This window comes from Littorina saxatilis, linkage group LG8 (assembly GCF_037325665.1).
Source record: "Littorina saxatilis isolate snail1 linkage group LG8, US_GU_Lsax_2.0, whole genome shotgun sequence".
Lineage (NCBI taxonomy): Eukaryota > Metazoa > Mollusca > Gastropoda > Littorinimorpha > Littorinidae > Littorina > Littorina saxatilis.
Window position 1 is genome coordinate 44,329,048 of NC_090252.1, and position 22,310 is coordinate 44,351,357.

The following is a 22,310-nucleotide window of genomic DNA, read 5'->3' on the forward strand; positions in this document are numbered from 1 at the left end:
GCAGTTTGTTCTTGTTGGTGACCACCAGTCAGCCACAGTTCCCCTTGAGTTTGGCGTCCCACAAGGCTCTGTGCTGGGTCCTGTCCTTTTTATTCTCTATACAACTCCTCTGTCCAATGTAATCTCGACTCATTCCGTCGAGCATGAAATGTTCGCAGACGACACACAACTATACAAATCAGAATCACCTGAAAACATTCCTAACCTCCTTCACTCTCTAGACATCTGTACTTCAACTGTTAAAACATGGATGTCAGAAAATAAACTTAAACTGAATGACGATAAGACCGAGGCGATGTGTTTCTCAAAATCCAAAAAAACTCACTCTCTTCCAAAAGCAGTAACACTCGGTGCTGTTAGCATTGATTTTGCAGATAAAGTCCGCGATCTTGGAGTCATTATTGACCGCGATCTGACTATGAAACAGCATGTCACCAAAACCTGCCAGGCCGCATACATTGAGTTGAAAAGGATTAGTTCAGTCCGCTCTTGTCTGACTGAAGAGACCACCAAAACACTAATTTCTTCGTGTGTGCTATCTAGAATAGACTTTTGTAATTCAGTACTAATCGGTAGCCCCCAGACTATCATCCAACCACTGCAAAGGGTTCAACATTCAGCTGCAAGATTAATTTGTAAATCCTCCAAGAAGCAACCTTGTACTCCCCTTTTGAAATATCTGCACTGGCTTCCGGTCAATCAAAGAATTAAGTACAAAAGCTCGTGTCTCTGTTTTAAAATCATCACTGGTTCTGCACCTTTATATCTGTCTGAACTCGTAAACCTGTACGTCCCTTCCAGATCGCTGCGCTCTGCCGCTGACACTCGAATGTTCCGAATTCCAACAAAAAAAAGAAAAGTACATGGACAACGCGCATTTTCATTTGCTGCTGTTAAAACATGGAACTCCCTTCCTTATTCTGTCAGACATAGTCCATCCTATTCTTCTTTTAGATCAAATCTGAAAACGCACCTGTTCACACAGCATTTTCTAGACTAACCAGTAACTCCCAAACTGTCTGGTGACCCCTGCAGCAGCCAGTGATCTGGAAATCGTGTGCTGCTACTTTTTTCTCTTTTCCTTGTGCAAACTACAAATCGGTTTATCTAGTCAGATAAATGGATGTGCATAAGCACGAGCTTGGTTTTGTGATTATATCTGCGGCTTTTTTGTGTGTACGCCATGTATGCAGATTGTGTAGGTATATTAGTATTCATGTGTGAGTGCATGTGTATGTGTTGTATGTATGTGTGTGCGCCTGTCTGTATGCGTGTGTGTGTGTGTGTGTGTGTGTGTGTGTGTGTGTGTGTGTGAACGTGTGTTTGTGTGTCTGTGTGTATCTGTGAATGTGTGTGGTCATAGCATGTGTGTGTGTATGCGCACGCGTATGTGCGTGCGCACGCGTGTGTTTGTTTGCGACTGCATGGATTTAAACGATGAATTTGCTTTTGTACTCCTGTTCTTTTTGTGTATTAATGCTGTATTTTGGTTTTGTACATGTGTATAGCAATGTCATTGTAAAGCGCTTAGAGCTTCTAGGTAAGCGCTCTATAAGTTTCCATTATTATTATTATTATTATTCTGGTGACTAAATGTATGTTTTGGGGGGCAAGGAATCCAATGGTACCAATTTCAACTTAATATTATCTATCACAGTCTGTTATATAATTGTATTTGGAAATTAGCTAGGCAAATATTGGATTCAACACAATACTTTGAAAAGAATGTCTTAGTTCTGTAAATGTCTTAGGTTATACTGACATGCTACATGGTCTAGTATCTGAGGCTAGGTGTCTACTGACATTCTACAATGGTCTGGTATTTGAGGCTAGGTATGTACCGGTACTGAAGATACGTGTACATAAACAGTGTGATGTTAACAAGTTCAGCATTGCCACAAGTACATGTATGTTGTTGACTCATCGTCATGTGCAGTCCCCTTCACACACAGAGGGCTGTGCACTGAAGGGCAGCCTTTTTGCACTTGCAGCGCCTCGCGCACCCTTTCTTGCACTTGCAAGAAACCAGCCAAATGCAGCTGTGAGCTGCTTCAGGTAGCCTGGTCCAGTAAGGTGTGCACTGTCCTTCTCCAGTCCTTGACCAACCCCAGTTGGTTGGTGGAGGGAGCTCTGGTGCTGGCAGCAGTATCTGACCCCACACATGTCCACCTTGATACTCTTCCTTGCGAAGATTTTCCTCCTGGCCTTGTCAATGTCTGTGCATTTGCTGGTTCGATCATACAACAGGATCACGAACTTCTCGATCATGCGCATTGCATCGTCTGGTATGTCACACGGTGCAGAGGACAGCAGCAGCAGCGCCTCAGTGAGTTCTGGCAGTACCGTCCAGACTGCACACGCAGTCTTCTTACCACGTCTAGCAAAACTAGACACAGTGTCGCATCCAGTTAGAGCGTGGAACATTGGCAGTGCACGAGCCTTCTCTCGTCCCAGTCCAGCTGCTATTTAGTGTGCTGCAAGGTATCGGAAACGCTGGCCTGTTCCGAATGCCAGCCACAGTTTGTCTTCTGGTTGCAACTCCTGTACCAGAGACACTGCCAGCACCACATCATCGGTGTCTATAGTCCGGATGAGTATTGCATGGTGTCCATGCTGGGCTGCGTGAGATGCATGCAGCAATATCAGACTGTCAGCTTCTTCATGGTTACATGGGGCGAGTGAGGTCAGATCTGGCAGTAGTGGCTTGCTGAGCACTGCCTCTCCATCAGTAATGATGAGTTGCTTGTCCTCCTGGTCGAACCATTCAATGAGAGCTGCTGAGAGGAACCTGAACAGCTCGGTCTTGTTGCTGTCCACTCGTAGGAAGTTCTACCAGTTTCCTGGTATGGCTGCGGCAGCCACCACACGTGTCCGCACGCCTTGTCCCCGCTTTGCACGTGTACTACCTTTCAGTGAATCAGCAAGATAAGTATTCCAGACCAGAGCCAGGCGTGACACTGTTTGCGGCTTCGTGGACATATATGGGATGACGATCTGTTGTGCATACTCTTCAGAGGTCTTTGATGCAGCCGGCTTCAGCATCTGGACGATGGCTGCTCCATCAAGCACAAAACAGGTTTTGACAGGAGTCTCTGTCTTTGCGTCGGAGACTTCTTCCAAGCATGGGAGGAGATCACTCTTGGTACCAGTGCAGAGGCTTCGACCATCAGACAATGCAGGAGGACATGCCTGATTCTCGTGACGAAAGAACTCCTCAATGTTGCCATCCCTCGTCTGGCAGTCAATGAACATGTGTGCGAAGAGTTCACGGTCATTCCTGACGGAGGCGAGCTGTTACTGACCTTTGCTCTGGCTTCTTGGAGTGGAAATGCTGAACACCTTCAGCTTGTTACGAGGAATGGGGTCGTCCACTGCCTTTGTTCTGTCCAACAGACACTCTCTGGTGAAAGCCTCGAACTGCTCTTGGCCAATCCTCTTGGCATCCATCACGGTCTCCACGGCAGCAGGACCTGCTATCTCCTTTGTGTCCAGTTTGACTACATCCTGACTCTCCTCCTCGAATGGGTCGCCCATCTCCTCTATGACACTAACGAGAGAGCAAACATCTTTCACAAATGAGGCCTGTACGCTTGGCGTCTGATCATGATGACGTGTGTCTGCTGTTTGCCGTCTCCAGTGTTGGTTCCCATCCTGGAATTCTTCGATCACCCTGGCAACTTCTGGTCCCGCAACTATCCAGCGACGTAGGGCACTAGGGTTGTCAGTGAGCCCAACTGCTCCACCGTCTCCTTTGATGCAGTCATTATTCTGCTCATGTGCCTGGTCAATCGGGATTGAAGAGAACACTCTCTGTGTTTTCTGAACGGTGAAGTGGCTTTCCCTGCATTTCCTGGATACATCTGGGTGTTTGGTGGTGAGTTCGGCCATGTCCTTCAGGTGCACTGGTATCCACCCAGCATAGTGGGTGTGATCCAGTGCTCTGTCAGAGCATCGAGGTACATAATTAACGATCCCTGCCTGAGAGAACGCACATACACTTGAACCAACAGTTCTAGTTCCAGCACGGTTGCCCAGTAGTGAAACTAGGGGATGTCTTCTCCTCTCTGGCAACACCAGTCTTCAAACTCGGGAAGGTCCTCTGCATCCCTGGTTTCTCCCAGACAGTAGTGCTTGTAGGCACAGTGTTGCAGGATGTACAGTGCTGTTGCAGTCAATGTCAAATGTAGATCATAAGGCAGCCATGTAAAGTAAAGCAGCCATTTTGAAATCCAATATGGCGGCAAATACTTGACAATACCAAGTGGCAATTGGTACCATTGGATTCCTTGCCCCTAAAAACATACATTTGGATACCAGAATCAAGTCAATAGCTGCATGTCCAGAGATAATAGCAAACGTAGCTTTCAAGTGGCGGCCATTTTGAAATCCAATATGGCGGACATATAGAGAGAATTTCAAGTGGCCCAATATCTGAAAATATTCGCAACATATTAATGTACATTTGTGCCAAATTTGGTGCTTGTATAACAAAATGTGACCCTCCACCACGAAATGAGTCGCATGTCACCTCGCGCGGTTCTGCGCTAGGCGTAATATAAGTCCGGGGAGTGTCTGGTAGCAGTGTGAGGGTCACCTTAGTCACAGGCTTATAACTCAAACAGTTTTCGCTCTTTTGTACAACGGTTTTCACCACTGGATAGAGCATAAAAAACTCTTTAGGAAAATGTAAAAATGTGAAAATCATGCAAAGGTGACATGCGACTCATTCCGTGGTGGAGGGTCACAAATGCACAATTATTTTGCTACGCTGCTGCATTATGATCCAGTAGTAGACCCGGTTAGTATTCCATTTGTGTGGCAGCGGCAAGCAACGGTGGTTTTGTGGTCAGTGGTTTCTGTGAATACTTATTGTGTGCGCGATTCATCGAGCTAAACGGGAAAAAAGGGTTTCATATTTGAAGATCGATGTTTGACTCGCAAGAGTATTAGTGCAGAGGAGTAATTCCGCGAACTATTGTCAGACAGTACAGCAGTAACAAGCCTAGTTATTGTCATACAGTGCAGCAGTAACAAGCCTAGCTATTGTCCCAAAGTAGAGCAGTAACAAGCCTAGTTATTGTTCCAGAGTAGTAACAAGCCTAGTTATTGTCAGACAGTGCAGCAGTAACAAGCCTAGTTATTGTCCCAAAGTAGAGCAGTAACAAGCCTAGTTATTGTCAGACAGTAGAGCAGTAACAAGCCTAGTTATTTTCAGTGCAGCAGTACCAAGCCTAGTTATTGTCCCAAAGTAGAGCAGTAACAAGCCTAGTTATTGTCCCAAAGTAGAGCAGTAACAAGCCTAGTTATTGTCAGACAGTGCAGCAGTAACAAGCCTAGTTATTGTCAGACAGTGCAGCAGTAACAAGCCTAGTTATTGTCCCAAAGTAGAGCAGTAACAAGCCTAGCTATTGTCCCAAAGTAGAGCAGCAACAAGCCTAGTTATTGTCAGACAGTGCAGCAGTAACAAGCCTAGCTATTGTCCCAAAGTAGAGCAGTAACAAGCCTAGTTATTGTCAGACAGGACAGCAGTAATAAGGCTAGCTATTGTCCAGTAACAAGCCTAGTTATTGTCAGACAGTGCAGCAGTAACAAGCTAGCTATTGTCTCAAAGTAGAGCAGTAACAAGCCTAGTTATTGTCAGACAGTGCAGCAGTAACAACGCCTTGTACTGTCAGAAAGGTAAGCAGAAACAAGCCTTGTTATTGTCAAAAAGTACAGCAGTAACTACTCTTTTTACTGTCAGATAGTAAAGCAGAAACAAGCCGTGTTATTGTCAGAAAGTAGAGCAGTAACAAGCCCAGTTATTGTCAAAAATATGTACAGCTTTGTTGTGAGTGCTTGAGTGCAGCTCTTGACGAAAACATTAGGGGAAGGGCTCCTAATATGGACCACCTCCTGTTCTGACAAACTAACGGCGCTAGAGCGCTCAAAAAAGTTTTATTCGCTGTATTTACCCTCTCTGGATAACTTGCACATGTCAAAACAGTTGCAAAAACACAAATCTCAAACGGTTAGGCTTTTTCTGTTTCTTGACTCACATGCGAAGCAAAAGTGAGTCTATGTACTCACCCGAGTCGTCCGTCCGTCCGGCCGGCCGGCCGGAAAACTTTAACGTTGGATATTTCTTGGACACTATTCAGTCTATCAGTACCAAATTTGGCAAGATGGTGTATGATGACAAGGCCCCAAAAAACATACATAGCATCTTGACCTTGCTTCAAGGTCAAGGTCGCAGGGGCCATAAATGTTGTCTAAAAAACAGCTATTTTTCACATTTTCCCCATTTTCTCTGAAGTTTTTGAGATTGAATACCTCACCTATATATGATATATAGGGCAAAGTAAGCCCCATCTTTTGATACCAGTTTGGTTTACCTTGCTTCAAGGTCAAGGTCACAGGAGCTCTTCAAAGTTGGATTGAATACATATTTTGAAGTGACCTTGACCCTGAACTATGGAAGATAACTGTTTCAAACTTAAAAATTATGTGGGGCACATGTTATGCTTTCATCATGAGACACATTTGGTCACATATGATCATGGTCAAGGTCACTTTGACCCTTATGAAATGTGACCAAAATAAGGTAGTGAACCACTAAAAGTGACCATATCTCATGGTAGAAAGAGCCAATTAGCACCATTGTACTTCCTATGTCTTGAATTAACAGCTTTGTGTTGCATGACCTTGGATGACCTTGACCTTGGGTCAAGGTCACATGTATTTTGGTAGGAAAAATGTGTAAAGCAGTTCTTAGTGTATGATGTCATTGCTAGGTTTAGTTATTTGACCTTGACCCTGAAGGTCAAGGTCATGTCAAGGTCAAGCATGTGAGTCGTATGGGCTTTGCCCTTCTTGTTTCACTTTTGGCAGCGTTCAGTCTAAATTTGCCGCCTAAAACGGACTCGTTTTTGTTCACAGCCAAAGCTTTTATCACACAAAAACTGCTACATATGACAGCTAAGACCGTATTTGTTACATTTTAGCAGTGTTGACCCCGAGTTTTTACTGCAAACAAAAAATAATAGCAAAATTTCAAAGTATGTGCGAGTCCCCTAATATGGACCACCTTCAACAAATCGAAGAAAATAAAAGCTAAAGCTATTTTCATTAATTCAGTAAAAGGCTTGCTGGAAATAACCTATAACTAGCCCTCGAGATTTAAAAAAAATATAACAAAAAGTCTTCTTCTCGTGGAAGTTGATAATTTCACTTATTTTCACTCTGTTTTTGATAAGCTTCTTTAGTTTCCCTGTGTGCTTCAAATAATGCTCTCATCATCCCGAAACAGATAAATCTAAAGCATATTTTAATTAGTCTGACTTGTACACTAAGTTGTATCATGTTATTTTGAAGTATAGGGGGCTTTTTACAGTGATTCGTGAAGGCCGCTTCACTGGTCCATATTAGGCGCCCAGGCTCCTAATATGGACCATTTGTGATTTTTTCTGTATTTAATTTTGGCTGAATATCTATCAAAGCGATTTCACTCTGATTAGGCCTCACGGTTAACCTAAGAAAGAAAGACTACCAAACACAAAATGAAACTTCTTCGCAAGAAAACAAACTAGTTATTTGCATGAAATAAAAAGTGGTCCATATTAGGAGCCCTTCCCCTATAGAGTGTGTTTCTGTATGTATTGTTAGTGAAATTGGGAAATGATCTTTTAGAAATTGTTGGAAGCGGCCAGCAGCAGCTGTGTAAATAATCGGCGAAATGAGACACTGGCGTATATTGTGACTGGGGGGAAATAATGTAGTCGTAAATATACATAATGTAGTCGTAAATATACACTGCACCTTATTTGTGGCACCGTACCAGTAAGCGTTTCCCTGGATTTGTAGTGAAAACAAACCCGAAAATGATGATTTAGGAAAAAGGTCAGTCGCAGTCATTACAATATCACCAGTGACACAGCTGGGTGGAGGGAAGTAACCACACCAGTAATGCAACGAAATTCACGTTCAGTGAAGGCTAACTGCTATCTGGTTTGTCTCAAAACGGGGGCCCGGGTAGCTCAGGTGGTAGAGCACTGGACTTGTGATCGAAAGGTCGCTGGTTCGAATCCGGGCCGGGACTTTATGTGCAGACCCGGAGACGGTATCCATCTCCCACCCCCGTGTCACCACAATGGCATCTTGGTCATTCTACCATAAGTGCAGATGGCTCAATACCACCCAAACACGCATACATCAAAAGCCGTGAGGGCGTAAATACTCGAATCGTATAAACCAATTCATGTCCAATATAGGCAATTACGCCCCTGAAAATGTACTTTTTACGATAAAGAATGCGAGGTTTTGGCATGTCGACGTTGCAGTTCTGGAGCAAACGATTCAAATGTCTTAGCGAATTTGCGTTCAAACGTGTTTTTACCGTAATATAACAATGCACAGCTGGTAAATATGACCATGAACAAATCTACAGTACTTTGGAAAAAGAAGAATAGCAACATTCTTCTCCAATACGACTTGCATTTTGCTGTGTGCGCTGTAAAATCCCCCTCCCTTCAAAGCAGACGAAAAGCAGACATCTTTATTTTCTCCCAAGGGAGAAATCGTTGTTCTTGAAAGTATTGCAGGATCCAAACATACTTCTGCACGCTTTCTGTTCTTTTCACAGTCCGTTGCTTCACAAAAATAAAATGTCATTGCTTTTCTCAACTTGTCAAGTCAGTCAAAACGACCGCAGAACACAGAACTGGGAAATGACACTGATTGGAATACGAAAAGATCTGGGATGACGACAGCTGAAATGACGTCATGTGGTCACACCTATCTCGAGAAATAGAAGCGTCGCACAGAACCAGCGGCAGCGCCCTTTCATTATTATGATGTTAGCCTGGTCGAGGACCACTCTTTGTATTGATCCTGCCCCATGTGCCCATTATAACAATGCGTGCGTGAGATAGACACATGTCTTTTTAATCGCTTTATTTTGGATGACTTGCAGTTAGTGTCTAAGTGAGGGTGGCCTGGCGGTCAGGTTTTGTTGCAGTGATGTCACAGATGTTTATTTTAGTATTCCCCAAGAAGAGAAGGGATTAAACTCAGTTCTATCAATGGTGAGCTATACTGATGCATGTGGGAGCTGAAACCAGTCGGCACACCCATCATCACAGACGAGATGAAACAGACATTGATTTAGGAGAGACAAACATGAGATTCAGTAAACTAGACTGACATGGATGTAAGAGAAATAGACAAGCGTTTCCGTGAAACAGACGTGGATTTCAGAGGAAAACATGGATTCAAGAGAAACAGACAAGTGATATCGTGAAACAGACATAGCGATCGAATAAACAGACAACGAGTCTGGGAAAGGACACAAGAGTTGATGCAAAACAGACATAGAACTAAAAGGGGGGAAAAAACACCCAAAGAAGAGATCCTGAGAAACAGACATGAATTCGAGAGAAACAGATAAGCGACCCGGTGTCAATAAGAACGGGTCTGTGAGTTTACGTGAAACGGACATAGAATTGAAAGAAACAGACAAGTGCTCTAGACAAGCCGTCGACATACCCAGCAAAACAGACGAGATGAAAACGTACACAGATGATGAAATGGGATCAGAAACTGGTGTGAAACACACAAGATCTGAAGATGAAACCAATGGGACACAGTCTCAAGCGAGAGCTGGAATAGACAACAAGGCCTTTGAAGGGAGCGAGGTCCAGCTTCACAGCGACAGTGAAACAGACTCTATGTACCGTGAAACAGACGCTGCGAAGCTTCAGTCGATCGACGGAGTAGACAACGCATCTTTCACCAAGGAGGACATGCAGAAGGAAGATGAAACTGACAGTAGAACGGGTGAAACAGACTGTGTGTCCCGTGAAACAGACGCTGCGAAGCTTCAGTCGATCGACGGAGTTGACAACGCATCATTCAAAAAGGAGTACATGCAGAAGGGTGAGAATGAAGATGAAAATGACAGTAGAACGAGCAAAACAGGCGAGAGTGTTGACGACAGAGATAGAACAGCAAGCAAAAAAGACAGAGAGATAACTGATGCACGCTACGGTAGAGCTGATAAAACAACGAGGGAAAGTGACGAGAGAGATCAAACAGACAGGAGATCGAGAGAAACTGTCAAGCACCCGCAAGCAACACACCAGGAATCAAGGAAAAGGGGGGAGGGTGAAAAGGAACCACAACAAGGAGGACTTACGATTGACAACCACATACATGATTCAGGGAAGACCGCAGGGTCTGAAACAGACAAGGGTTTCGGAGAAGCAGACGTGACACCCAATGAAAAAGACAACAGGTTTAGCCAAGTACGCTTGAGTTCAGTCGAAACGGACGAAGAAATAGGAGGGGCAGATGGAAGATCTGCTGAAAGAGACAACGGGTCTGCCAAAGTACAGACAAGCATAGGCGAAACAGGCAAAGAATTAGGAGAAACGGACAGTAGATCCACTGAAACAGCCACAGTGACCGAGAAGGTTCATGGGAGTGCAGGCGAAATTGACATGGAATTAGGAGAAACAGACAGGAACTCCAATGGAACAGACAAGGGATACGTGCAAGGGCACGGCGCAGGCTCTGGCGAAACAGATATGGACTCGCGAGAAACAGACAGTGAGACCAGCGAAACAGACAACGGGTCTGGGGGAAAGCACAAAGCGCGCGGAACAGACAAGAGAACAGGTGTACCATACGAGAAATTAGACAAAACAGATGCGAATACAAGTTGCAAAGTTACTGCCAGTGATCAAACTAAAAAGTATGAAAGTTGTGCAAAAAGCAGCGCAGAAACAGGAGAAAAAGACAAAAACACGAACAGTTCAGAAAGCACACAGGATTCTGAGAAGGATAAGAAACAGACTGTCGACAGAAAAACTCAAAGATTGATATGGTAAGAGCTTATTTTTTATGTCTACGTATTGTAATCCATTGGGAATTTCGTTTAGCTTTTTTCTCTCCAGTTTTGAGAGTGTGAATAGGATTTCATTCCGCCTGTCAGTCTTTTTGTGTGTCTGTCCGTTGCTCTGTTCCTATATCTGTGCATGTGGACACAGGTTCATGCACTCTCACACACACACGCTTGCACTCAAACACGCAAGCATCCCCCCCCCCGCACACATACACTCATACACACACATGCAAGCGCACGAACACCCACAAACGCGCACGCGCGCACACACACGCACGCATACACACACACACACACGCATACACACATGCAAGCGCACGCACACACACGCACAGAAGTTTAAGTTTTCGCAAAGAACTGTCTTCATTGCTTGTGCAAAAGAAATGGCAGAGATAGAGAACATGAAGGAACAAGTCGCGTAAGGCGAAAATACAATATTTAGTCAAGTAGCTGTCGAACTCACAGAATGAAAGTGAACGCAATGCCATTTTTCAGCAAGACCGTATACTCGTAGCATCGTCAGTCCACCGCTCATGGCAAAGGCAGTGAAATTGACAAGAAGAGCGGGGTAGTAGTTGCGCTAAGAAGGATAGCACGCTTTTCTGTACCTCTCTTTGTTTTAACTTTCTGAGCGTGTTTTTAATCCAAACATATCATATCTATATGTTTTTGGAATCAGGAACCGACAAGGAATAAGATGAAAGTGTTTTTAAATTGATTTGGACAATTTAATTTTGATAATAATTTTTATATATTTAATTTTCAGAGCTTGTTTTTAATCCGAATATAACATATTTATATGTTTTTGGAATCAGCAAATGATGGAGAATAAGATAAACGTAAATTTGGATCGTTTTATAAATTGTTATTTTTTTTTACAATTTTCAGATTTTTAATGACCAAAGTCATTAATTAATTTTTAAGCCACCAAGCTGAAATGCAATACCGAACCCCGGGCTTCGTCGAAGATTACTTGACCAAAATTTCAACCAATTTGGTTGAAAAATGAGGGCGTGACAGTGCCGCCTCAACTTTCACGAAAAGCCGGATATGACGTCATCAGACATTTATCAAAAAAATGAAAAAAACGTATGGGGATTTCATACCCAGGAACTCTCATGTCAAATTTCATAAAGATCGGTCCAGTAGTTTAGTCTGAATCGCTCTACACACACACACGCACACACGCACACACGCACATACACCACGACCCTCGTTTCGATTCCCCCTCGATGTTAAAATATTTAGTCAAAACTTGACTAAATATAAAAAACTCCTGTACCATAAAACAGAAGGGACCGCTGACAATACCATTTTATATTTTATACACATTCATTTTTCCTGTAACAGGTGCATAATCCAATTAGACTTTGATACATTATTCATGGTGGATCTACTCTTTTTTCCTATCTTTAAGAAAGTGAATACCCACGCAGACAGTAGTTGCCTTGTTCCGTGATCGCTGTTTATCGATTTTAATGGGCATGAATTATGACAATTGTACGTTTTTTTATGTCTGCTTTGCACGGGGTGTTTTGTTGAATCAACTACGTGTAATTGAGATTAGGCCTAAAAACAAAATAGATGTGGTTACGGTAACCCGATCTACCCTATTTTTAGGGGACAATCCTATAGCTTTTTATTACATTTGTCAAAAAAAAAAACCACACAAAAACAAGAAAACGAGTGCAGAAAACGCAATGAAAGCGAAAGCGCCCGAGTCGCACACTTATTTCCCTGTCAAGTAGGTTTAATTTGTACACATTAGAAAAAAAAGTTTAAAAAAAAGTGCTTGCCTACCTTCCTACCCTATTTTACATTTAGTCAAGTTTTGACTAAATGTTTTAACATAGAGGGGGAATCGAGACGAGGGTCGTGGTGTATGTGTGTGTGTGTGTGTGTGTCTGTGCGTGTGTGTGTGTAGAGCGATTCAGACCAAACTACTGGACCGATCTTTATGAAATTTGACATGAGAGTTCCTGGGTATGATATCCCCGGACGTGTTTTTTCTTTTTTTCGATGAATACCTTTGATCACGTCATATCCGGCTTTTTGTAAAAGTTGAGGCGTCACTGTCACACCTTCATTTTTCAATCAAATTGATTGAAATTTTGGCCAAGAAATCTTCGACGAAGGCCGGACTTCGGTATTGCATTTCAGCTTGGTGGCTTAAAAATTAATTAATGACTTTGGTCATTAAAAATCTGAAAATTGTAATAATTTTTTTTTAATTTAAAACGATCCAAATTTACGTTCATCTTGTTCTACATCATTTCCTGATTCCAAAAACATATAAATATGTTATATTTGGATTAAAAACAAGCTCTGAAAATTAAAAATATAAAAATTATTATCAAAATTAAATTTCCGAAATCGCTTTAAAAACAATTTCATCTTATTCCTTGTAGGTTCCTGATTGCAAAAAGATATAGATATGATATGTTTGGATTAAAAACACGCTCAGAAAGGTAAAACGAAGAGAGGTACAGAAAAGCGTGCTATGCAGCACAGCGAAACCACTACCGCGCTGAACAGGCTCGTCAGTTTCACTCCGTTTTGCACAAGCGGCAGACTACGGTCATTGTGAAAAAATGCAGTGCGTTCAGTTTCATTCTGTGAGTTCCACAGCTTCACTAACTGTAGTAATTTCGCCTTACGCGACTTGTTTTAATTTATTCTTTTCAGGTGGGGGGGATTGATTGCTCGATTGCTGGATTCATGCGTTTATTCATTAGTTCGTTCGTTCATTCATTGTTTAATTGATTGATTCGTTTGTTTGTTCGTTCGTTCGTGCGTCCGAACGTCCGTTCGTCCGTCCGTTCGTCCGTCCGTGCTTGCGTGCGTCCGTCCGTCCGTGCGTGCGTGCGTGCGTCCGTCCGTTCGTGCGTGCGTGCGTGCGTTCGTTAGTTCATTCATTCATTTATTCATTGTTTAATTGACTGACTGTGTTGTTTCAGTTACCAGACAAGCGTTCTGATCCTCACATTCTTGACCTACGTGTCCTACCATCTGTCCAGAAAGCCGCTCAGCGTTATCAAGGTCAGAACTCGGAGATACTCATGTGTGTGTTTGTGTGTGTGTGTGTGTGTGTGTGTGTGTGTGTGTGTGTGTGTGTGTGTGTGTGTGTGTGTGTGTGTGTGTGTGTGTGTGTGTGTGTGTGTGTGTGTGGTTTCCTTGATGTGCATATATCATATTCAATATTTTCTGTGTTGCGTGTTTCAAGTGCACACTGTTCACAGTGTAGTGTCTGATATCCCAACTGTGTTATAATAGTCCTTCCAGGTTAAAATCAGGTAACAAGTCAAATCTGCGCTATGCTTTATTGTGTCACCCTTTCTGAAACATGCCTGTCAACCTGTGAAATGAGCGAATCGGTTATCCACGCTACCCCACACAGGGCTGGTTCTAGTATATATTATGGGAGGTATGGGCTTTCAAAATGAGGCAGAGCTGTCATGGGCTGGGCAGGCGAGGGAGGGGTAAGGTCCCCAGACGCTGTTAAAATTTAGCATTTGAATTGGGGTATTTTGGGTTTCTCCTTGAGAAAGAAGTTACATTTGCCGGGTAAAGGGAACCCAGGAACCAGCCCTTCCATACCAAATTGTCTTTCAATTGTTTTCTTTGATTTTTGCATTACAATGTCTGATATTCAGTTGTAAAAGTAAAATTATTTTTGTGATTTTTGTTGCACAGAATTCCCTGCACAAGAACTGCAGCAGTCTGAACAGTGCCTCCTCTACAATCTTACCCAATGACACCACGTGGTGCGACTGGTCGCCATTTGGTAATTATCTCTGTCTGTCCATCTTTCTATCTGGCTGTTTGTCTTTCTATCTGGCCGTTTGTCTCTCTCTCTCTCTCTCTCTCTCTCTCTCTCTCTCTCTCTCTCTCTCAGTTTTACACACACACACACGCACACACACACACACACACACACACACACACACACACACACACACACACACACACCCGCCAACCCACCCACCCACCCCCCCCACACACACACACACACACATACACACACACACACATATAGTGAATCCGAATTCTCAAACTCACTTTTACACCCCATCTGTGTTAATCAAGTCTGCAGTCTGAACGTTCTCCTTTCTCAAGCTGACCTGCACAAAATCACTTTTGTTCCTGTTTGTTAATGCTAAAGTTTTGTTTGCAGAGGGCGATGACTATGAACATCTATTTGGATGGCTGGACGTCGGATTTCTGGGAACATACGCTGCCTGTATGTTTCTCAGGTGAGTAAGTCTGCAAGAGTTATTGAGGAAATGGAATATTCATGTAACATGGAGAAGATTTTACGCTACCTGTATGTTTCTTAGGTAAGTGACTGCAAGAGTTTTTAAGGAAATTTAATATTCATGTAACATTGAGAAGATTTTACGCTACCTGTATGTCACTCAGGTAAGTGACTGCAAGAGTTATTGAGGAAATGGAATTTTCATGTAACATGGAGAAGAGTCTACGCTGCCTGCATGTTTCTCAGGTAAGTGACTCTGCAAGAGTTTTTATGGAAATGGAATTTTCATGTAACGTGGAGAAGAGTTTACGCTACCTGTATGTTTCTGAGGTAAGTGACTCCAAGAGTTATTGAGGAAATGGAATCTTCATGTAACATTGAGAAGAGTTTACGCTGCCTGTATGTTTCTCAGGTAAGTGACTGCAAGAGTTATTGAGGAAATGGAATTTTCATGTAACATTGAAAAGAGTTTACGCTACCTGTATGTTTCTGAGGTAACTGACTCTGCAAAAGTTATTGAGGAAAGGGAATATTCATGTAACATGGAGAAGATTTTACACTGCCTGTATGTTTCTCAGGTAAGTGACTGCAAGAGTTATTGAGGAAATGGAATTTTCATGTAACATGAAGAAGAGTTTACGCTACCTGTATGTTTCTCAGGTAAGTGGATTATTCAATGGAGAGAAAAAAACTTCAGAATATCTCCCCTGTTGTGTTTGTCACAAATATCTTTTACGTCCACACACCCTAAACAGCCTCAATCCATTAATAAATTCTGGTTGGAAACATGTTAAGCGTAATCCTTGCATTTCTTTGTTTTATAATTTTTAGTTTCCTTTGTCTGCGGTGTGTGTGTGGGAGGGGGGGGGGGCTTTATTTTAGAGCATAGCTTTTTGTAGATACCACTTTGCTGCTGTTAGTTTGGCTTTTTTTTTTCTTTTTCTTTTTTTTTTGGGGGGGGGGGGGTTGTGGAGGGCTGTAGGTCTCACTAACTTCTTTGATAAATTGAAATGTTTCATGAAAAAAATGTCTGACTGTTTCAGTGGCTATGTGGCCGAGCGGATGAACCTTCGTTATTTTCTGACCGTGGGTATGCTGTGTTCTGGAGCCAGTGTGGCCATGTTCGGTGTCGGGTACTTTCTCAACATCCACAACTTCTACTTCTATCTCGTCATGCAGGTCAGTGTATCCGACTTGTTCAGTTTACTTTTGTTTCATTTTACTTTCTAATTATCCATTATTAGGCAATGATGAACCAATATTTGGCCAGGATATGTAGTTATAATTATCATGTTGCCCTGAAACCACCAGAACCATTTTTCGAGACTTACTACTACTACTAATAAAACATTCTTTTATAGCGCTGTTCACCGCCAAATAACAGTCTCATGGCACTTTACATTGGACATTAAAATTAAACATTTTACATGTAACATACAAGCATTAGTAACTTACATTTCATAGACAACGACGACATACATAAGATAATCTAGAAAAATGTTAAAAAGATGAAAATACATAAGATAAGTAATAGACACATAGTTACACATAAAAAGTCTGACATATAAAACAGAACTTACATAAAAGCGTACAGATCTAAAACAGAACGAAGATGTAACACAGACTGTGGGGCAACAAATTAAACAACTAACTACAGGCATACAGACTTAGTTGGGTTCTTACTGAACTATGCTGTGAGGTAATCTGAGATTGTTGTCTAAAGCAATTTTTTTCTTGAGAGTTTTACTCAAGTGGATACATTTATGTCCTAAGCAGATTTTAGTTTAAGGGAGTCTGTCTAAAGTGAATTCTGCAGGGATTTGTTCAAGGCTCAATTGCGATATTCAGAAGTTGGAAGGCTTGTTCACAGAAATGCTTTACAGTGAAATGCTGTTTGTTAATGTTATGAGTTGTCCAACATGTGTGTGTGGGGTCGTTTTTATGTCATCCTGTCTGCACTTTCAAAACAGGTTGTTGGATTGTAATGCATTCTAAACAATACAAAAACACCCTAAAAGGATGTAAGTAATATCGGACAGTCATAAGAATGCATACGAAAACTTTGTGCATTTTGTATCTCAGAATATATTAGACTCGCAAAGCTGAATAAAAAGTCACAAAAACAATCAAATGTTTATTCTAAAACCTAGAAAGAAAATGAGTAACGAGTTCGTCATATTTAATTCTTTCTTCTTGGTTTCTATTCTTCTAAGATATTTTGCCACTAAAACATCATTATGAATTTTACAAATGTGGCTTTTGGTCTTAGTTGTGAGTGGCCTCTTAATAATGGGACAATTAAACAGCTGTGAAGCTATGCTAAATAATTTCGTAATATATTTGTATCACCTGACAGATGATAGCGGGTGGCTTCCAATCGACGGGGTGGCCTGCTGTGGTGGCTACAGTGGGAAACTGGTTTGGACCAGGAAGGTAAAAACTCGCCCGATCGTTATGTACGGGTGGGGTGGGGTGGGTGGAAGATGTTTGGTTGGGCGTGTGTACGAGTGAAAGAGAGAGAGAGAGAGTACGTGTTTGTGGTTGTGTGTGTGTGTGTGTGTGTTTGTGCGTGTGTGTATGAGTGTGTGTGTGTGTGTGTGTGTGTGTGTGTGTGTGTGTATGAGTGTGTATGAGTGTGTGTGAGTATGTGTTTTGGTGCGTGTGTGTGTGAGAGAGAGACAGAGACAGAGACAGAGAGAGAAAAAAAATTAAGAGTGACAGAGGGAAAACGAGCACGTCTGTATGTTGTTCTATTTGTTTGTTCTTGCATTTACATTCAAAGGTGATCAAATGCCGCTTTAGAATAGAATTAAAAGTGTTAAAACATAACTTTTTCTTTTCATTTTCCACCTAGGAGAGGAGCCATCATGGGTATCTGGAACTCCCACACTTCTGTGGGTAACATTCTGGGTGCTCTGATACCGGGTATCTGGGCGGACGGAGCGTGGGGGTGGGGCTTCATAGTCCCTGGCATCATCATTGGGTCGCTTGGCGTGGTCGTCTTCTTCTTCCTTGTGCCTTGTAAGTTGTGTGATTCTTCTTCTTTATCCATGGGCTGAAACAGCTACGTTCCTTCCGTGTATGACAGTTTTTAGCCCGCCGTTCAGGCAGCCATAGGTTGCTTTCACGGGAGGCATGCTGAGTATTTTCGTGTTTCTATATCCCCACTGAACTCTGACATGATTTAAAGAATCTTTTCCGTGCGCACTTGTTCATGTGTTTGCTTGTAAACACAAAAGGGGATAAGGCAGTAGCAGATTTAAGTTGACCTGTAAGATCGAAAAAATATCCACCCTTAACCTACCCGGCGTGTCTGGGATTCGAACCCGCGACCTTTCATATATGACCCTCCACCACGAAATGAGTCGCATGTCACCTCGCGCGGTTCTGCGCTAGGCTTAATATTAGTCCGGGGAGTGTCTGGTAACAGCGTGAGGGTCAACTTAGTCACATGCTTATAACTCAAACTATTTTCTAAAACGGTTTTCACCACTGGATAGAGCATAAAAAACTCTATAGGAAAATGAAAAAATATGACAATCATGCAAATGTGACACGTGACTCATTTCGTGGTGGAGGGTCACATATAGGAGGCCGGCGTCTTATCCATTACAATGCGCCCGTGATAAGTTGTGTCATGCAAGCAGAGGGTCCGCGTTTAATGTGTGTTAGGGCTTACTAGTTACTAGTGGGTGGTAAGGCCAAAAAATAAAATATTCCAATCACAAGGACAAAGAAACTAGGGCTGGTATGTCAGTTACATTTTGTTATTGGCCGAAAATCGTGCAAGCTGTGTCCCTTTGATGCCGCAGAAGAGTAGCTTTCTTTGGAAAGTCTGCAAGTTTGTCATTTTTTATTAATTTCTTTTTTTTAAGGGTCAACAAAAGTTCTAGGGTCGCAGGAAAAGACAGGGTCGGCTGGGGAATTGGAAACATTGATTTGTTAAAATTTGGGTCTGAGGGTAGGCATGTACCTAGGGGGTGGTTATGGTCCTTCGTCGTCATGGGGATCATCGTCGGCATGGAGATCATCGTCCGCATGGAGATCATCGTCGCCATGGAGATCATCGTCGCCATGGAGATCGTCTTGTGCCTTGCAAGCCTTTTTTGACTCACATGCGAAGCAAAAGTGAGTCTATGTACTCACCCGAGTCGTCCGTCCGTCCGTCCGTCCGTCCGGAAAACTTTAACGTTGGATATTTCTTGGACACTATTCAGTCTATCAGTACCAAATTTGGCAAGATGGTGTATGATGACAAGGCCCCAAAAACATACATAGCATCTTGACCTTGCTTCAAGGTCAAGGTCGCAGGGGCCATAAATGTTGTCTAAAAAACAGCTATTTTTCCCATTTTCTCTGAAGTTTTTGAGATTGAATACCTCACCTATATATGATATATAGGGCAAAGTAAGCCCCATCTTTTGATACCAGTTTGGTTTACCTTGCTTCAAGGTCAAGGTCACAGGAGCTCTTCAAAGTTGGATTGTATACATAATTTGAAGTGACCTTGACCCTGAACTATGGAAGATAACTGTTTCAAACTTAAAAATTATGTGGGGCACATGTTATGCTTTCATCATGAGACACATTTGGTCACATATGATCAAGGTCAAGGTCACTTTGACCCTTATGAAATGTGACCAAAATAAGGTAGTGAACCACTAAAAGTGACCATATCTCATGGTAGAAAGAGCCAATAAGCACCATTGTACTTCCTATGTCTTGAATTAACAGCTTTGTGTTGCATGACCTTGGATGACCTTGACCTTGGGTGATGTATTTTGGTAGGAAAAATGTGTAAAGCAGTTCTTAGTGTATGATGTCATTGCTAGGTTTAGTTATTTGACCTTGACCCTGAAGGTAAAGGTCATGTAAAGGTCAAGGTCAAGCATGTGAGTCGTATGGGCTTTGCCCTTCTTGTTTGCTTTTTTGTGTAAGCGGACCTTGAGTCTTCTGCAGTCATTGGCAACAATTCCCACGTACATCACTCGCATTTTTTTTTAAGAATGGACTGTTGATTATATGACACTAATTTCTACCTTGACATTCAGGCAGCCACATTCCGTTTTCAAGGATGGACGTCGAGACTTTGTTTGAATAGGCAGGTGGTGGGAAAAAATGGTGTTTTGGCAAGTTAGAGGAGTTGTGGGTGTTAGTTGTGGGTTTGGGAAAACGTATTCATTGTCTCTAGTTTCATCTGACAGTTTGTTTTATTCCCTGGAACTGTCCTTGGATATACAGAGGAAGTCTGTTTCTTTCTTGTTTCTTGGTAGCTCTTTAAGTAGCTCTGGGCCTGGGGTGACAATTCTGTTAGATTTACTGGAGCAGTGAAGAGGATTTTGTTTGTTTGTTTGTTTGCTTAACGCCCAGCCGACCACGAAGGGCCATATCAGGGCGGTGCTGCTTTGACATATAACGTGCGCCACACACAAGACAGAAGTCGCAGCACAGGCTTCATGTCTCACCCAGTCACATTATTCTGACACGGACCAACCAGTCCTAGCACTAACCCCATAATGCCAGACGCCAGGTGGAGCAGCCACTAGATTGCCAATTTTAAAGTCTTAGGTATGACCCGGCCGGGGTTCGAACCCACGACCTCCCGATCACACGGGGCGGACACCTTACCACTAGGCCAACCGTGCCGGTAGTGAAGAGGATGCTTGTCTTTATCATTTATTGTTTTGTATGACACTTAATATTTAATAGTTTTTTAACAAATCTCTATTTTTCAGACCCCAAAGATGTGGGCATCGAAATTGAGAATTCACGGGTAAGTGAAATTGTAGAAATCCAGATTTTTGGGGCTGGGTAGTTGAGTGAAAACTGGGAGATCGGAAAAATCTCAACCCTTTACCCACCAGGTACAGAAGGGATTTGAACACTCTACCTTCCGCGTGGGAGGCCGGCATCTATTCCACTAGGCCGCTACGCCCGTCAGAAGAAGAACAAGAACAATAAAAAGATGACGAAGAACAAGAACAAATACAAGAAGGCGACGAAGAAGAAGAAGAAGAAACGGCCAATTAGTTATCTCTCAAGAACAAAACGGGCCTTGCATTCTGACTTTCTATTTCAATAATGGCTGACATTTTGCATGCGTTCATATCAGTGTATGGTCAGTGTGTGTGTGTTTCAGGGTAAAGCCGATGGTGACGTCAGTGTGTCCACAAATTCCAGCGTACACAATGAGGAGACAGTGAGTTGGATCCATTGCCTTATATTACAGGGATGCGGAAGTTAAAAAAATTCAACTAACCCGACGGGCTAGTAACTTTTTAATTTCACAAGCGCACAGAACTTTCAACAAGCCCAAAATTGTTTTGATTTTTTTCCTCCTGAGAACGATATTCTCTCGTTTTTGATGCTGAAGAAAATCTGTCGGTCAAATTAATCTGTTAAGTTGGCAAATAAGAGATGTTATTTGCAACAGGGATGTATATATATGTTGCAGCTATGCTGAAATCAATAAATGAAAACTAGAAATTGCCACCTCAAAAGTTTTCATCTTGCATTTCAAACGAGTGATTTGTGATTTTTAATCGCCAAGCTAAATGTCTACTCGCCGCGGGCGAGTGTATTTTCGCACCCCTGCCTTAGATGTTCTCTTGGTGTGATGGAGCTGTGCATGTGTGCATGAATGCCTGTTGGTTTTTCTTGTATGTTTGCTTCTACTTGGGTGGGTGGGTGTGTGTGTGGGTGTGTGTGTGTGTGGGTGGGTGGGTGGGTGGGTGGGTGGGTGTGTGTGTGTGTGTGTGTGTGTGTGTGTGTGTGTGTGTGTGTGTGTGTGTGTGTGTGTGTGTGTGTGTGTGTGTGAATAGAATAAAATAGAATAGAATAGAATAATGTTTATTGTCACGAACCAGTAAAGTATATTGACACAACAAACAACAAATAATGCATTATACAATGCTAAAACAATCCGTAACAAATTTGCCAAGACGAACTTGAACTTCGTCTTCTAAAAATAAGTTACTTGGATTTTTGTTACCATATTTCATATTGATATGTGAAGCATCTTCTTTAAATTCATCCCTTAATTTAACATATTTATTGCATTTATCTAGAAAATGTATTTCATCTTCTATGACATTGCATTCAATACAAAGACGATTTTCTTTAGGGACATTCTGATGTCTTCCACTTTCAATTTTTAGACAATGTGTGCTAGTCCTT

At 42.4% G+C, this 22,310-nt stretch overlaps 1 protein-coding gene across 2 annotated transcripts in view; it reads left to right on the forward strand.

Moving 5' to 3' along the window:
- LOC138973664 (glucose-6-phosphate exchanger SLC37A2-like) overlaps positions 1–22,310 on the forward strand; it is a 60,561-nt gene that overhangs the window by 8,386 nt on the left and 29,865 nt on the right. The window contains exons 1-9 of one of the 2 annotated variants that reach the window (XM_070346394.1): positions 8,786–10,861; positions 13,837–13,918; positions 14,573–14,663; positions 15,054–15,132; positions 16,178–16,313; positions 17,491–17,567; positions 17,989–18,155; positions 20,870–20,907; positions 21,274–21,333. In XM_070346394.1, coding sequence (XP_070202495.1) covers positions 9,402–10,861; positions 13,837–13,918; positions 14,573–14,663; positions 15,054–15,132; positions 16,178–16,313; positions 17,491–17,567; positions 17,989–18,155; positions 20,870–20,907; positions 21,274–21,333 — 2,190 coding nt within the window. In that variant the 5' untranslated portion in view covers positions 8,786–9,401. Of the gene's footprint in view, positions 1–8,785; positions 10,862–13,836; positions 13,919–14,572; positions 14,664–15,053; positions 15,133–16,177; positions 16,314–17,490; positions 17,568–17,988; positions 18,156–20,869; positions 20,908–21,273; positions 21,334–22,310 lie in introns of those variants that run through there. The other variant, XM_070346395.1, reaches the window with a different exon arrangement.